At 44.1% G+C, this 17,571-nt stretch overlaps 1 protein-coding gene across 2 annotated transcripts; it reads left to right on the top strand.

The window, feature by feature from the left end:
• The first annotated feature begins 1,127 nt into the window (after positions 1-1,127).
• Positions 1,128-13,936, top strand: LOC129837911 (uncharacterized). 2 transcript variants are annotated; one of them, XM_055904435.1, is made up of 14 exons: positions 1,128-1,271; positions 2,065-2,403; positions 2,626-2,889; positions 3,195-3,230; positions 3,673-3,845; positions 4,073-4,235; positions 5,175-5,236; positions 5,512-5,704; positions 11,831-11,989; positions 12,297-12,370; positions 12,798-12,824; positions 13,343-13,389; positions 13,473-13,535; positions 13,683-13,936. In XM_055904435.1, exons 1-13 carry the CDS (start codon positions 1,193-1,195, stop codon positions 13,495-13,497), a joined length of 1,641 nt encoding a protein of 546 aa, XP_055760410.1. In that variant the 5' UTR covers positions 1,128-1,192; the 3' UTR covers positions 13,498-13,535; positions 13,683-13,936. The 2 variants fall into 2 exon arrangements, with proteins under 2 accessions (XP_055760410.1, XP_055760409.1); XM_055904434.1 differs by lacking the exon at positions 13,473-13,535.
• The last annotated feature ends 3,635 nt before the right edge of the window (positions 13,937-17,571 follow it).

The raw sequence follows: 17,571 nt of genomic DNA, 5'->3' as shown, positions 1-17,571 counted from the left end.
TCTCTCCATTGTCCCGTCTTTCTCTTTCTCCCACACCCTTCCCCTCTTCTCTCTCTCCCATGTCTCTCTCTCTCTCTCTCTCTCTCTCTCTCTCTCTCTCTCTCTCTCTCTCTCTCTCTCTCTCTCTCTCTCTCTCTCTCTCTCTCTCTCTCTCTCTCTCTCCCCCCCTCCTTTTCTCTCGCTCTCCCCTCTCCCCCCTCTCTCCCTGTCAGCTCAGTGGTAATTAAGAGTGTATCTGGTAATGGAGTAATGGAGCTCAGAGGAGCTGATAGCACCGTTAGCTTAATTAAACACATTTATGGGATGTAAAGACATTTAGCCCAAGGGTTCCACTGCTCCCACTATAACCCAAACTCTTTATTGTTCTCCCTTTATCTCTCTAACTTCCTTGTTTCCTCTCTCTGTCTTTCTCCCTCACTTTCATTCTGTCCATCTCTTCCTCTCTCTCTCCACTTTATTGGTCTTTTTCCCTTTCTCACTGTCACATATACTGTACGTGTTTGTTCCTTTTGTCGTTCTCCAACCCCAGTATTGAGGCCATCGTATGGATTTTATCCCAAGTGAAGTTCTTCCCTCTCTGTTCAAGAACATACACAGTACAGTGCCTGAGCTGCAGCATGAGTTTACATCATCATGTAGCCTGGTGTGTTATACTGTGTGTGTGTGTGTGTGTGTGTGTGTGTGTGTGTGTGTGTGTGTGTGTGTGTGTGTGTGTGTGTGTGTGTGTGTGTGTGTGTGTGTGTGTGTGTGTGTGTTGCCTGTGTGCGTGTTTGTGTTTCTCTGCTCGCCTTTTTCCCCTGTTCCAGTCCTATAAGTGTTTATCAGTCACCAACAGACTACCAGTCAGTGGACACAGTGACACTCTCTTCCTGAACACTATCAAGGTTTTGGACGGGTCGTATCCTGTTCAAAGCAAAGGCACAAGTTTGGCCCCAAATTACACCATAGCCCCTATATATTGCACTACTTTTGACCGGTACTATTGGCCCCGGTCAAAAGTAGTGCACTAAATAGGGTATAGAATGCCATTTGGAACGCACCCACATTCCCTGTTAATGACAGTTATAGAATACAGAAATGTTGCTAGTAAACTGAAGATGGGAAGGATGTTGTTGTTTGTGGGGGTGGTGGGTGCTAGTGGAGAGTGTGTATGAGTTGACTTTACACCTGCTCGGCTGCCTTCGCTTGGACCATGGAGTTTAGATGTCTCTTCTTTGTTCTTATTTCTTCTTCGGTGGTGCTCATCACTCAATCTGACACGACCACTAAAGGTATGGTGAAATTTGAACCATTGATAGATGACATCGCACAAATTGCCTTCACTTGCAAGTGTTCTCCCATACAACTGTTGTGACTGGGTTACTAACTCGTTTTGAAGCTGAAAACAAATGTGAGATTCCTCTGTCGGGGATCAGTGGATCTTTTATCAGAAAGTATATGGAAAACACAACATACAAAATAATCCAGGTAGTATTTTATGAATAAGGTAGTATTTCAGTAGAGGTTTAGAAATATTCCTGTCATTTGGAGGTCAAAGCAGGGATACACATCTCTAATCCGTCCAGTCTGGCTGGCTCTCAACTCTCCTTGGCGACTAATTGGTCCATTAATGCCATTGATTGGGCTTAAAGAGTCCACAACACACTGGCTCTTCCTGATCTAAATCAGTTACTGATTAAAGAGGAAGGATACAAACCTGGGTTGCGTTCGAACTGGCACTCTATTACCTATATAGTGCACTACTTTGGACCAGGGCTCTAAGACGTAGGGTGCCATTTGAGAGTCCCCTAGAAGCAGAGCTGAGCGTCTCTGGGTTAAGTCTGAGTGTTGATTGTGGCTCCAGAACTATTCACCTCTTATCTCCTCAGGTCTCATCTATCAGTAGTGAGGCCAGAGCCTGATCCAACTGCAACCCCTTCTACTTGCACCTTAAGTTTTTACAGAGCACATAGAGCTGGATAGGTGTGAGCAGCCATGGCAGAAGTTCCCCTGTAAGCCCATTGGACGGTTAGACCTACCACTATTTCACTCACTTGTTTTTGTGTGTGTTTTTGTCGTCATCAGACCCTGACTGGAGTGATGTCGTCGTGACAATGGTTGGCAGGGAAGTCACCTTACCCTGTGTTGATTGGCCTCTCACGGGCTCTGTGAGCATTAATTGGAAGATGAAGTCTCCCGGGGTGGACCACTGGAAACTGGTCCTCTCAGCCAATGAGAGGCAGCAGTTCTCGGGCGCAGCCTCAAAGGCTTCCATGCGTTTGGTTGACTCAAACTTTCAGGAAACTGGGGACTTCTCTCTGCTGTTTGTCCCCAAAATGGAGGACACGGGTCGCTACTCCTGTCTGATTAAACAGCAAGAGAAGAAACTGAGAGAGAAGATCGTACTATTAGCCATCCTCACAGGTAGAGAACGGTGGTCCTGTACACAAAACAGGCTACCGTTACAGTATGTCCATATACATGTAATATACAGTTGTGATGGTATTGATACAAATATTTTGTGTAAATAATTTCCCATGCACACTTTATTTGACACAATCAGGTCAGACTGTAGTAGCAATATCCCACATGTTTTCTATCTCTTCTATCGTTCCTCCTATTTCCTACCTCCTACATCGGCCCCAGTCTCTATCTTTCCTTCAGCCACTCTCCCTCAGCACAGCACACTGCGTCTGATGGCAGAAGTGTCCCCCGCCTCCGCCGTTTCCGAGGTAACCTGGCTGTCCCCCGGCGGGATGCCGCTACGATTGGCAAGGAGGTCAGGGGGGGTGGTCACCAAGCTGCCCCAGATACTCCCCACTGACCAGGGGGCATACCTCTGCCATGTGTACCCAAGGGGTAACAGCAGCACCCCTATATTCCACTTCACTGTGGACCTCCGCGTGGATGGTGATTTATGACGGTGGGATGGAGAGAGGGAGGAAAGGGTGTAATGACATAATTGGAATCTGGGATGAATCTCAATACTCCAAACAAAGCATTGTATTTAGATCAGCATTGTATTGGCATTGTTATGTAATTGACTAGTATTTATAAGTTCTCCCACTATAACCACTGCTCCCACACTAAATGCTTTTATTCTGTCCCTTTATCTCTCACTCCCTTGTTCCCTCTCTGTCGTTCTTCCTCCCTCTCTCCCTCTCTCTCTCCCTCCCACCCTCTCCCTCTCACCCTCTCTCTCTCTCTCTTTCTAGGTATAAATGTGGCCTCGTTCACCAATATAAGCCATAGTGAGTGACGTTACAGTGTACAGTAGACTCTAGTCTAGCTAAAACACAGAGTCAGCAGCCTCTGGATCAAGCAGCACAATACAAATTGACCTTACTGAGGGACCAGCTCTCTCTCAGAAACATAACGACATAATCCCTGTTGCTGCTGTGCACCTCTCTCTATCACCTCTCTCTATCTCTCTTTCTTTTCCTCTGTCTGTTCTGTTCCTCTCTCCACTGCCACTTCTGTCACTCATCCTCCTCTCTATATCTCTCAACCCCACCATCTTCCCTACATATTTCTCTCACCGTCCCCCCAACACTCTCTCGCTCTCTTCTTATCTCTCACGTTCTCTCTTTCACTTATGCACCTCTCATTCTCTTCCTCTCCCCCATTCCCCCCGTTCTCTCTTTCTCTTTCTCTCTCTCTCCCTCCCCCTCCCTCTCCTCTCCCCCTCCCTAGGTGCTCAGATCTCTATGGCCAGTCTCACCCAGACCCCTCTCACCCTCGCCTGCCCTCCGATGCGGGGCGACTATGTCCTGCTCTATTGGAAGCCCCCAGACAGCAGAAACATCAACACCACAACCCTGGTCTACGGGTACGACCGCTGGAGGGACCGCACAGAGCAAAGCAAGGTACACCCAGAACAGGATGTGTGCGTGTGTGTTCAAGCTTGCGTGCATATGAACTGAATTCCTCTACAGGTTTCTTCCTTCAAGGGTGTTTTCCTAGCTACCGTGCTTCTGTTTCTGCCTGCTCCACAGGGTCCAGGCCGGGTTACTGTAAAAGCACTTTATGACAACTGCTGATGTAAGAAGAGCCTTTATAAATGAATGTGATTGAATGAATTTGATTAATCTAGACTCATGCCCAGCTGAGCCTGGATGGGCCATTGTCTACCCCAAAAGAGGGTTTCTTCTCCTTCCTGCTGAGGCCGGGGCTGAACGACGGAGGCCTCTACACGTGTGAGGTCTTCCTCAATGACAACATGTTCAGGCAGAGGACCCTGCTTAGCATCCTCCAAGGTACAGAGGAGAAGAGGGAGGAGAGAGGGAGGAATGAAGAGAGAAGAGTGATTAATTTATGTCTGAAATAGAGATATCGGTATGAATAAAAACAAAGACTAAAAATACTGTCCAACTCCCACACACGCAGAAACACACACACATACTCACACACCCGTCTGTCCATTTTTGCAGTCTTGGAAGGCTTTAATAATCAGTGTCCCTCTGGCAGCCATCACAGCTGCCCAGACATGACCAAGCGATCTGTCACTGTCACCCTGCTCCACACGTCTGTCACACACACACACACACACACACACACACACACACACACACACACACACACACACACACACACACACACACACACACACACACACACACAGACACACACACACACACACACACACACACACACACACACACACACACACACACACACACACACACACACACACACACACACACACACACACACACACACACACACACACACACACACACACACACACACACACACACACACACACACAGCCCCGCGCACCCGCATATTTTTATCTTGCCTCATTATGGGTGTAATTATGTACGATTATACCTGCCGCACTCCCACCAGGGCTGTGGGAGGCACACATTAAATACTGTAATCACTGACAGAGACGTGTGTGTCTGTAGGGCTTGATTACACCCAGATTGATCCTCATTGGGGTTTGATGAGACATGGGGCATCAGTCACCTTCAGGCGACACATTAGAAGCAATTCTGTGAAATTAATATATATTATTTTGACCCCTCTCTGATTCTCTCATTGTTTTCTTTCTTTCCATCCACCCCACCCCCCTTAACTCACCTTCTATCTCTCCTTGCCCCCCTTCTCTTTTTGTCCCCTGACTACCCCTTATTGGTACTTCCTTCCACTCTCTCTCTTCTCCTTCCCCCTTTCTCACTATCCCTCCATCCCAGTGAAAGCCAGACATTCTCCATCAGCCCTGGTCCTGACGTGTCATTATACAGAGCGTTCCCAGGTAGGTAACCATCCCCTGACTGGCAACATTCATCCCTCATCTCTTCACTTTGATAGTTAGCTGATGTGTGTGTTGAGCTTTCAGGCACAAAATGGTTCCTTGAGCACCTGGGATGAGTTCATCAGGCACAAAACGTGCTGGACTTGTCAAAACAACCTGGACTTGTCCAATTAGAAACACTTTTTTTGTGTACGTTTTTGCACAGTCCCCTGGACACGGCCCTGGTGGATAAAGAACACGCTGTATAAACCCAATCCATCTCCTCCATCCACCAGGTGAAGCGGGTGGTGTGGAGCCACCAGAACCAAAGTCGCATGCTGAAGTGGAGCTCCTCTGCCCTGGGTCGCCTCAGCACCGTGGTCCCCCTGTCCCCCACCCAGGACACGGCTGGGAACTACACCTGCACCATGCAGCTGCAGAACGGACAAGCGATCAAGGCAGTTTACACCGTCAAACTGCCCCCGAAAGGTGGAGAGAACCAAACAGTCCAACTTGGGTCTTTAGATATAGATCTAAGATCAGCTTACCCTCTCCTAATGCTAACCATAATCAGTAATGCTAAAAATGCTAAACTTTTCTCAGGTCAGTGTCAACTAACTGTACGTAGCAGAACCAACAGTAGATATATAGGCCTACATGTTTGTCCAAATAAGTCCCTTTACAATGCTTCCTTTCCTTCTTGCTATCATCTTATCCTTTCTTCCTCGCACCTATCCAGTCAGTTCCAGGGGCGGTCTGGGCCGATGTGTTAGAAATGTCAGGGCCGATTTCTGGTCCCAGTCCGCCCCTGGTCAGTTCCCATCAGTGATTCTCATCGGTGATTAACAGAAGGGGAAAGTATATTTAAGCCACTCAGATGGAACCATACAAACAGAGAAGTTGTAAAACCAGGAAGTTATGCAACTCATCTGTTTGTATGTTTCCACTTGAGAGCTTTAAATATACTTTGCTCTTTAACACCATTATAGCCAACACCACTGTAATCATTATGACCAAATAGGCACTCATCCAAGTTCATGTTTACTGAACATGAACCTCCTCTATCAGTGGCCCCCAACACACGGACAAACATACCTGATTCAACTCTTTGAGGACCTTATGATTAGTTGCCAAGTTGAATCAGTTGTGCTTGTCTGGGGCTACAATAAAAATGTGTACTGTTGGGGGTACTAGAGGACCGGAGGTGGGAAACACTGCTCTAGATCAGTGGTTCCCAACCTTTTTCGGTTACTGATTCACCAACAGAATTTTGCTCTGCCTGGAGCAGCCCTGAAGTACCCCCTCATGTGCATTTTACCAGTAGGCCTATGGTCTCAGGAGTCTTCTCAAGTACCCTCTGTGGATAGGCCAAGTACCTTCAGGGGTCCTAGTACCCCTGGTTGGGAATCACTGCTCTAAAACCTAAGCACACCAGACATCCCTTCCCAACAGAGAGAAGTGAACAGCAGGCTAGCTCAGCTGCTAATCCGTTAGCTATGTAAACACACCTGCCTGTGTTTATCCCTCTCTCCCGTCGCTCCAGTCGTTCAGTGCTGGATGTGTGCCCACTCCATCCTCATCTCGTTATCTCCAGGGCCCTGTTGTGAGCTAACCAATCAGCCCAGAATTGGAATAGGCAGGATGAATTCTAAATTCCAATTCTAAATTCCACATAAACTTTAAATGTGAGAATAACAAGAATTGCACACATAAGAAGACAGAGAAAGGCACTGAATTCTGCGTGAGGATTTGCCAAGTATTGACTGAAGAAAACGTCCACATGACCCCCAATATGGTCCCATGTCTGATCCAGCCACACACCACAGAGCATTGCTTTGAATGGGAGTCTAATTGTCTGCTTCACCTATTATATTCTACTCCATTCTATCCTATTCTACATCCTTAACCCATTGTTCTGTTGCTTATCACAGCCAGACAGGTTGACCTGAAGTTGCTCTACAACCACTATAAAACGCTTCACAGAGCACTGACCTTGTAGCCCCGCCTGCCTGCCTGCCTGCTTGCCTGTCTGCCTGCCCATGTGCCTGCCTGGCTGAGTGACAGACTGGTTATGGCTTCTGTCCCAACGGAGGTAATGAGTTGTCACTGTCATCACCACCAGACCCGCCTGGGTTCAAATAGTATTTGTTTCCCTGTCTCTCTGTGTCTGTCTGTGTCACTCTCTCTCTCTCTTTCTCTCTCTCCCTCTCTTCACACCCCCACACTTCTTCAGATGATAAGTGTAAATGGTGAGGGAGGACACCAGGACAGCTCTCTGGAATGTATTCACATTCATTGTATCTGAGGAAGCACACACAGACACAGAAGGATCTGACAGTTGAATGAATCTCCTAATGACGATGAGCTCACTACCAATACCCCCATACATCATTGATACCGAGGAGCCATGATGATGACACACAACAAAGCAATGTTTTAACAAGAGTAATGGATATGCAAAGGGAAGTGTTGCATTTAGAATGAGCTCTTGTTTGTGAGGGCTGATTGAACATTGTATTGTGGTCTTGTTTTCCCATTTACTCTCTTATTGGGATGTGGGAGAGAAGAGAGGAGATGGGAGGTAGGGAAGAGAGAGAGCGAGATGGGAGGTAGGGAAGAGAGAGTGCGAGATGGGAGGTAGGGAAGAGAGAGAGCGAGATGGGAGGGAGGTAGGAGAGAGAGCAAGATGGGATGTGGGAGAGAAGAGAGGAGATGGAAGGTAGGGAAGAGAGAGAGCGAGATGGGAGGTAGGGAAGAGAGAGAGCGAGATGGGAGGTAGGGAAGAGAGAGCGAGATGGGAGGTAGGAAAGAGAGAGAGCGAGATGGGAGGTAGGGAAGAGAGCGAGATGGGAGGAAATAATAGAGGAACAGAGGGGAGCAGAGAGGAAAAGAGGAAGGGATGGATGATAGGCCCACCTAAGAAAATAATATAGTATACTATGGTATAAATACTGTAGTATTACTATATTTATATATTATAGTATTCACTGTAGTGTTTTTGCAGCCTTTATTGTAGGATTCACTGTAGTGTTTTTGCAGACATTACCGTAGTATCTACTAAGTGTTTTTTTTTTAATCTTTGACATAGAGGTGGGTGCTTTCCCCTTGAGGAAACCCACTGGACAAATACTATAAGAGGAAATGTTCCATAACCTGTAGGACTGTAATATGAATGGATTGTTCAATGCTTCTGCTCTTTTCTATAACCTGTAGGGAATACAATATATAGTCTATACTTGGCATGTAGGTTTCTCACTCATGGGTGGCACAATTTTAATTTTAATTTTATTGATCCTTTATTTAACTAGGCAAGCCAGTTAAGAACAAATTCTTATGTACAATGCCGGCCTAGGAACAGTGGGTTAACTGCCTTGTTCAAGGGCAAAACGACTGATTTTTACCTTGTCAGTTCAGGGATTCGATCTAGCAACCTTTCAGTTATTATTCCAACGCTCTAACCACTAGGCTACCTGCAACCACAAATTGGGATATGGGGGATGGGAATGGGTGGGGTAAATGCAAATTGAATACTGTAGTATTACTATAGTAAAAAAATGATAGAGTTTTTGTGGCTGAAACTGTAGTGTCGTGTCTCTGGCTTGTCATTAAATGTGAAGACTGTTATTTTATCAAATCAATTCTCTGTAATTATTATTATTATCATCAGTTCTCATTTCAATCGTCATAAAAATCTTGTCTATCTGCACAAATCCAGCCTTTACTATGAATCATCCATACACCAATTGGCTCAATTATTTATTGACTAACTAATTAAACAATTACAGAATATACAATACATAATATTATTATACAGTGAATATCGTCCCTAGTAGACTTAACAAAAACTGTTTGGTTATAACATGATAGATTCAGAGACAAGAGAAGGGGGTTTTGGAAGGAAGACTTAAGGAACATGGGTCTCTATCACACCTGGGAAGCTATTCTCACATAAATACATACGCCACTAACGATCGCTCATTAGGAAAAGTAATGCATTGTATTTACGTGAAGCTGGCTTCGATAGTTGAGCTGGTGATGTGAGGCTCTGGTTTGCCCAGTCGATGTTGCCATTGTCCTTTGTAGATTCTTCCGGGTTGTTGTGTGAGAGGTTCACGTGGTCTGAGAGGTTCATCTCACTCTGGAGATTCGTCCTCGTCGGTCAGTGTTCTCATACTAGATTTGCGCATATGTTCAGCTGCAATCTGATATATGCTAGTTTAGTATGCACTTCTTCTTTAGGTGATCAATAGTTCAGAGTTCATATCATTTCACGTGTGGAGCAAGCTCTCACGTTTCCTGGTCTGTAGAGTTGAAATTAGAATTAGTACTTTTCAACGTGGGGGACAAGTCCTGCCGTTATTTGGAATTGAGTTCCACAGAGGCTTTTATTCAAGAGTGGAAAGGGTTGGTTCATCGTTTCCAACCAATCGTTATTCATTTGGGTGTTGCTACTGACTTAGTTAAACTTTACATGGGTGGCCAATTCTCTCATTTTAAAGGTTAACATCACATTACATCATTTTGCAAATAGTTGAATCTTTTACTCATTAATTTTATACAAGAATTAGATGCAAGCCTCGTAACTGAGGAACCTGTATAAACAGAGTTAGGGTAATGAGGCTGTATTGTCTTTCATGAGGTCACAAACATGAAACGAAATGGACCGGGTCGTAGTTCGCTTCTCCACCGACCGTTTACACATTCTCCAAAATAGGAATATTGTTCAATTCTCAAATTCTGGGATATAGTAGAATTTGGCGGGAGAGTTCCTTTGTTCTACTGTGACCCTCTCTCTCCCATACTGCATGGTCAGGGAGACAAGAGTCTTTGCAAGGCATTTATGACTGTAAAGTCATAAAAACTGCCACTCCCCTCCTAACAGGAAAGTGGGGGTTGTTCACATCTCTGCTAGTCAATTCACTGAAAGGGCTAGCGTCATGACAGTAGTATTCTACACAGTATTATATAGTAAGTACTACACATGATCAAGTGATACTACAGTGTGTAGTATATTATTTGACAGTATACTACAGTTTACTTCAGAATGTTATAGTAAGCACTACATGATTGAGTGGATACTACAGTATGTACTATAGTATTCTACAGTATACTACAAAATTATATAGAAAGCACTACAGTGTGTAGTATAGTATTCTACAGTATACTACATTATTATAATGTAAGAAATACACGAATGAGGGATACTACAGTGTGTAGTATAGCATTCTATAGTATACTACACATTTCTATAGTAAGTACTACACATGATCAAAGAACACTACAGTGTGGCGTACAGTATACTACGATATTCTATAGTCAGAAGTACACGGTCGAGGGATACTACAGTGTGGAGTATAGTATTTTTTCATGTGGGGAAGTGTGTAGGGAAAGGAAATTAGAGGACAGCAGAGAGGAAGGAAGGGAGGGAAGGTGCACCCAGGCCATTGAGGAGTGATGGTATTTACGCCTCACCTCGCTGCACCAAATTACCATAATTCATGCAGTGTTAAAGAAGCTGGCATTGAGAACAGAGCAGGTCAAACTGGCCCGGGGGTCAGCTCCCTGCCACAACACTTTTCCATTAAGGACCCCAACACACACACACACACACACACACACACACACACACACACACACACACACACACACACACACACACACACACACACACACACACACACACACACACACACACACACACACACACACACACACACACACCACCACCCCCACCAATCAATTACACCTCACACAGCACTTCATGATTGATTCATTTGAAGCACCATGTATAAGTCAAGACAGGAGGGCAAGGTGAAGGCCTGTAGAGGAAACTTCTATGAAACAAACTTCTAGACGTTTTTTGGAATTTGTAACTTGATGATGTAGTACAAATAAAACATGGGTGCTATCAAATTGAGTTTTTTTTATCCAGAAAGACTTCAACCTCACAATAGAATCATAGCAATATATAATTAAGAGTAACATGTTAGTAATGGTCACATCAGTGGTATACAAATTAAGATATATATATATATATAAATTAAGATATACACTGGTGACATCAAAGTCTCTCTTATATTCTGGATGCTTGTGAGCAGGTAGTTGTCACTGTGGTAACTGACACCTCCCACATATCTCCTGTCTCCCTGTGGCTGTTTGCATGAATGATGTCACCTCACCTCACCATGCAAACACGCCAGACTACTGTATTCATGTCGCGTGTGGCGCTTTGTCAGTCTACAAATGGCTAATTTGAATACCATGAGCTAATCACATGGTTATGTCATGTAATAATTCCGTGTCTCCCCTCCCAACCTTCTCTTTCATCGTTCTATTTCATCCAGAGTACTGTATGCAGTGTGATTTATACTGAGTGTCTTGCCATGATAAGGAGTTAGACATTTCAACATACCCACGTTTACTCACCCTCCCATTTTGTCTTTCGCTATTTAGATAGGACCTCTCTGGAGCTAAACCAGGGATCAGGCCTGCCCCCTGCTGGGAATGAGACCACACTGTTTACTAATCATTGATGTACAAGTATTCAATTCATACAACATTCATTAACTTATTCTCTTTCTCTCTTTCTCACATCTTTCTGTCCTCTTCTCTCAGAGAACACAGAGAGCCCTACTTCTATCTCTCCTCCTCACCCAGAGAGCAACAGTGCCTCGCTCCTTCCCTCCCTCCTCTCTGCTTTATTACTCCTGGTGCCCCTGGTTGCCGCGGTTGCTGGTGTGTTGCTATGGAGACAGAAAGACATTTCTCGCCGCGGTGAGTCTTCCGGCGTTTTCTTTTTTGACATCCCTACCTCCTTCGTGTTCTCTCCATCTCTGGACGTGTCAAGTCCAGTGAGTGATCTGGGGCATGACATATTATGAGTTCGATGCAATGAATCTGGCACTCACTGTGTGTGTGTGTGTGTGTGTGTGTGTGTGTGTGTGTGTGTGTGTGTGTGTGTGTGTGTGTGTGTGTGTGTGTGTGTGTGTGTGTGTGTGTGTGTGTGTGTGTGTGTGTGTGTGTGTGTGTGTGTGTGTGTGTGTGTGTGTGTGTGTGTGCGTATATATATGTTTCTCCACAGGTATTGAACAGTCTCTCTCCCACTACTCTGGGGAAGTGGAGAATATCTATGAGAATCCTGAGGATGTCAGACAGGTGATGGATTCATGCCTTCTCTGTATCTCAATACCCTCTGATGAATCTCTGTTCTCTTCTCCCTCTCTCTCTCCTCCTTCTGTCTCCCCACCATTTAATTTCCTGTCTCTGGCCCTCTGTTTCTGTCTCTTTCTTCTTCTCTCTTTGTTTTCCTTTGTTTTCCCGCTTCTTCTTCTTTACCCCTCATCTAACTCCCTGTCTCTCCCTTTCTCTATATTTCTCTACCCCCCTCTATTCCTTTCCCTCTCTCTCTCTCTCTCTCTCTCTCTCTCTCTCTCTCTCTCTCTCTCTCTCTCTCTCTCTCTCTCTCTCTCCCTCTCTCTCTGTGTGGTTATTGAACACTGTTTTCTCTCCTCTCTCCGTATAGACTTCTCCCCAGGGTTCAGTGTGGTTATTAAACACTGTTTTCTCTCCTCTCTCCCTATAGACTACTCCCCAGAGTTCAGTATACATGGTGAGTTATTGTGTTCTGTTCTCAGCATCACAGACACATAAGCATTCCCCTGAGTCTGATTGGGGAGGTGAGGTTGTAGTGGCCTCCCTTGCTAGTCTGTCCTCAGAGTTTGTGTGTGTGTGCGCATGTGCGTGTATGGGTGTGTGTGTGTGTGTTTCTGCCTCTTCTGTCAGCAGATATGTCTCCCCCATCAGTCCTGTGATTCAGAAAAACCTGTCAGTTCTTAACTGTCAGCCTTACATTAGTGATATTAACAAATCAATCGCATCCCACCCAGGAGGATGCCTTTAAATGTAATCTCCTCTCCCTCCTTCTTGTCTCTCTCTCCCTTCCTCCCCTTCACCCCCTTCTCCCCCTCTCTCTCCTTTCTCATTCTACAATGCCTTTGTCTTTCTCTTCTTCTCCTCCCCTCCTATCTCTTGCTGTACTATGCCCTTCTCCCTTCTCTTGCCCTCCCTCCCTCCCACCACTTCTCTCTCTCTCCTCTTCTTCTCCTCTTCTTCTCCTCTTCTTCTCAGGACCTGAAGCCCAGAGGGGAGAATGATGTCTATGAGGAATTGGATCGGTAAGAATTAAATAGCCCTGGGTCATGTGTGGTGTGTGTGTGTGTGTGCATTTCTGTCACAATTTCCCATCTGCCCTTCACAGGCCCTCTCACCCCCATCAACTCTGAACATCACTATGACACTGTCAACCTGGCGCTGCACGTCGGTAACATAATGTCACATAATGCGCCAATAGTATAGTGTGTGTGTGGGGTTTTGGGTGTGACGAGTAGAACGTCATGGATGGGTGCATACGTTTGTGTGTGTGTACCTGTGTGTGTCTGTGTTGTTTAAGAGCGTGTTCTTTTTTCAGATACGAATCATGCAGCCTTCTGGAGACCTCCACATCTCACGATTTATCAGCAAAAGCTTGAAGCAATATTATCTCTCCTCTGTTCAGTATATGTGGACAGTTACAGTGCCTTGATTTTTTCCACATTGTGTTGTGTTACAGCCTGAATTTAAATGGATTACATTGAGATTTTATGTCACTAGCCAACACACAATACCCAATAATGTCAAAGTGAAATTAATAAAAATGAAAAGCTGAAATGTCTTGAGTCAATAAGTATTCAACCCCTTTGTTATGGCAAGCCTGAATAAGTTCAGGAGTAACAATGTGCTTAACAAGTCACATAGCAAGTTGCATGGACTCAGTCTGTGTGCAATAATAGTGTTTAACATGAGTTTTGGATGACTACATCGTCTTTGTACCCCACATACACAAGTATCTGTAACGTCCCTCAGTCGAGCAGTGAATTTCAAACACAGATTCAACCACAAAGACCATGGATGTTTTCCTATGCCTCGCAAAGAAAGGCACCTATTGGTAGATGGGTAAAAAAAAACAAAAAAAACAGGCATTGAATATCCGTTTGAGGATGGTGAAATTCTTAATTACACTTTGGATGGTGTATCAAAACACCCAGTCATTTCAAAGATACAGGCGTCCTTCCTAACTCAGTTGCCGGAGAGGAAAGTGGCAATAGAAATTAACTTTATGTCCTGAATACGAAGCGTTATGTTTGGGGCAAACACAACACATCACTGAGTACCACTCTTCATGGTGGTGGCTGCATCATGTTATGAGTATGCTTGTCATCGGCAAGGACTAGGGAGTTTTTTTAGATAAAAATAAATGTAATAGCCTCCCGAGTGAAGTAGCGGTCTAAGGCACTACATCTCAGTGCTAGAGGCATCACTACAGATCCGGGTTGGGTCCCAGGCTGTATCGAGGGGCAGGGCGAGACCGAAAGACCATAAGGTGGAGCACAATTGTTCCAGGATCGTCCGGGTAAGGGGAGGGTTTGACCGGCCGGGATGTCCTTGTCCCATCGCGCTCTAGTGACTCCTGTGGTGTGCTGGGTGCATGCACGCTTACACGATCTCCAGTTGGACGGTGTTTCCTCCGACACATTGGTGCAGCTGGCTTCCAGTTAAGTGAGCACTGTGGCAAGTAGGAGTCCGGCTTGGCAGGGTCGTGTTTCCTCTCTCCTGAGTCTGTACGGGAGTTGCAGCGATGGGACAAGACTGTAACTACCAATTGGAAATCACAAAATTTGGGAGAAAAAGGGGTAAAAAAAGTACAAAAATGTATAATATATATACAGTCAAAAGTTAAAACACACCTAATCATTCAAGGGTTTTTCTTTTTTTTTAACTATTTTCTACATTGTAGAATAATAGTAAAGACATCAAAACTATGAAATAACACATATGGAATCATGTATTCACCAAAATAGTGTTAAACAAATCAAAATATATTTTAGATTTTAGATTCTTCAAAGTAGCCACCCTTTGCCTTGATGACAGCTTTGCACACTCTTGGAATTCTCTCAACTTGCTTCATGAGGAATGTTTTTCCAACAGTCTTGAAAGAGTTCCCACATATGCTGAGTACTTATTGGCTGCTTTTCCTTCACTCTGCGGTCCAACTCATCCCAAACCAGTGGTGATTGTGGAGGCCAGGTCATCTGATGCAGCACTCCATCACTCTCCTTCTCGTTCAAATAGCCCTTACACAGCCTGGAGGTGTGTTTTGGGTCATTGTCCTGTTGAAAACAAACGATAGTCCCACTAAGTGCAAACCAGATGGGATGGCGTATCGTTGCAGAATGCTGTGGTAGCCATGCTGGTTGAGTGTGCCTTGAATTCTACATAAATCACTGACAGTGTCACCAACAAAGCACACCCACACCATCACACCTCCTCCTCCATGCTTCACGGTGGGAACCACACATGCGGAGATCATCTGTTCACCTACTCTGCGTCTCACAAAGACACAGCAGCTGGAACCAAAATCTCAAATTTGGACTCATCAGACCAAAGGACAGATTTCCACCGGTATAATGTCCATTGCATGTGTTTTTTGGTCCAAGCAAGTCTCTTCTTCTTATTTGTGTCCTTTAGTAATGGTTTCTTTGCAGCAATTCGACCATGAAGACCTGATTGACGCAGTCTCCTCTGAACAGTTGATGTTGAGATGTGTCTGTTACTTGAACTCTGGAGAATTTATTTGGGCTGCAATTTCTGAGGCTGGTAACTCTAATGAACTTATCCTCTGCAGCAGAGGTAAATCTGGGTCTTCCTTTCCTGGGATGGTCCTCATGAGAGACAGTTTCAATATAGCGCTTGATGGTTTTTACGACTGCTCTTGAAGAAACTTTCAAAGTTCTTTAAATTTCCCGCATTGACTGACATTCATGTCTTTAAGTAATGATGGACTGTCGTTTCTCTTTGCTTATTTGAGCTGTTCTTGCCATAATATGGACTTGGTCTTTTACCAAATAGGGATATCTTTTGTATACCAACCCTACCTTGTCACAACACAACTGATTGGCTCAAACGCATTAAGAAGGAAAGAAATTCCACAAACTTTTAACAAGGTACACCTGTTAATAATTGACATTTATTCCAGGTGACTACCTCATGAAGCAGGTTGAGAGAATGCCAAGAGTGTGCAAAGCTGTCATCAAGGCAAAGGGTGGCTACTTTGAATAATCTAAAATCTAAAATATGTTTGGATTTGTTTAACACTTTTTTGGTTACTACATGATTCCATATGTGTTATCTCATAGGATTTGATGTCTTCACTACTGTTCTACAATGTCAAAAATAGTACAAATAAATTAAAACCCTTGAATGATTAGGTGTGTCCAAACTTTTGACTGGTACTGTATATGTAAAATGAAATAGAGCTAAACACAGGCAAAATCCTAGAGGAAAACCTGGTTCAGTATGCTTTCCAACAGACACTGGGAGACATTCACCTTTCAGTAGGACAATTACCTAAAACACAAGACCAAAAATACACTGGTGTTGCTTGCCAAAATGACATTAAATGTTTCTGAGTGGCCTAGTTACAGTTTTGACATAACTCGGCTTGAAAATCTATGGTAAGAATTGAAAAGGGCTGTTTAGCAATGTTCAACAACCAACTTGACAGCGCTTGAACAATTTTAAAAAGAATAATGTGCAAATATTGTACAATCTCTTGGAGACTTGCCCAGAAAGACTCACAGCAGTAATCGCTGGTTAAGGTGATTCTAATGTGTATTGACTCAGGGGTATGAATACTTATGTACATTTCTGCATTTAATTTTCAATAAATTGGCTACAATTTCTAAAAACATGTTTTCACTTTTTTCATTAGGGGTTATTTTGTGTAGATGGGTGAGAAATAAACATATAGTTTATTAATTTTGAATTCAGGCTGTAACAACAAAATGTGGAATAAGTCAAGGGGTATGAAGTTTATAGTGATATTGATCACTGGTCATAAGGATAGATCTGGGCTGGGAGAAATGTAAACCTTTACCTTGGACTTTTGGTCTGTCTGTTTCAATAAACATCACCAAATAAACGGGTCAAAGGAATCTTTATTGTCTGTTATCAAACCAAATGTTATTGTCACAGTTGTGTTATTGCAGCATTTATTACAACAGTAAAATGAAAAATTATTCCTCCTTAAACTCATGAACGGAAAGTGACAAGTTCTTCCGAGAAAGGGCTGAGATGGCGGAAGTGGAAGTGTTGTTTGAAGATGAAAGCGCATCGAGTACCGTTAGTGAGGAAGATGAGTGGACAACAATGAAGCCCAAGAATGGTACAAAAACGGCTAAAATTGTTGTGGAAAAGGACTCTTATGAGTCTTTGCTTGTTGGAGTACGTTTTTTGGTTAAATATGTTAATTTGGGAAACCC

Source organism: Salvelinus fontinalis, chromosome 38 (genome assembly GCF_029448725.1).
Source record: "Salvelinus fontinalis isolate EN_2023a chromosome 38, ASM2944872v1, whole genome shotgun sequence".
NCBI lineage: Eukaryota > Metazoa > Chordata > Actinopteri > Salmoniformes > Salmonidae > Salvelinus > Salvelinus fontinalis.
Note: the sequence above shows the minus strand (reverse complement) of the source record. Positions and strands in the feature narration are given on the sequence as shown.

What these genes read in the sequence shown, in the direction of transcription:
- LOC129837911 (XM_055904434.1), top strand. Translation starts at nt 1,193, where the DNA reads ATGGAGTTTAGATGTCTCTTCTTTGTTCTTATTTCTTCTTCGGTGGTG. An exon ending in GTTCACCAATATAAGCCATA is followed by an intron (nt 3,231 to 3,672) that starts GTGAGTGACGTT and finishes CCCCCTCCCTAG; the next exon opens with GTGCTCAGATCTCTATGGCC. An exon ending in CGTCAAACTGCCCCCGAAAG is followed by an intron (nt 5,705 to 11,830) that starts GTGGAGAGAACC and finishes CTCTTCTCTCAG; the next exon opens with AGAACACAGAGAGCCCTACT.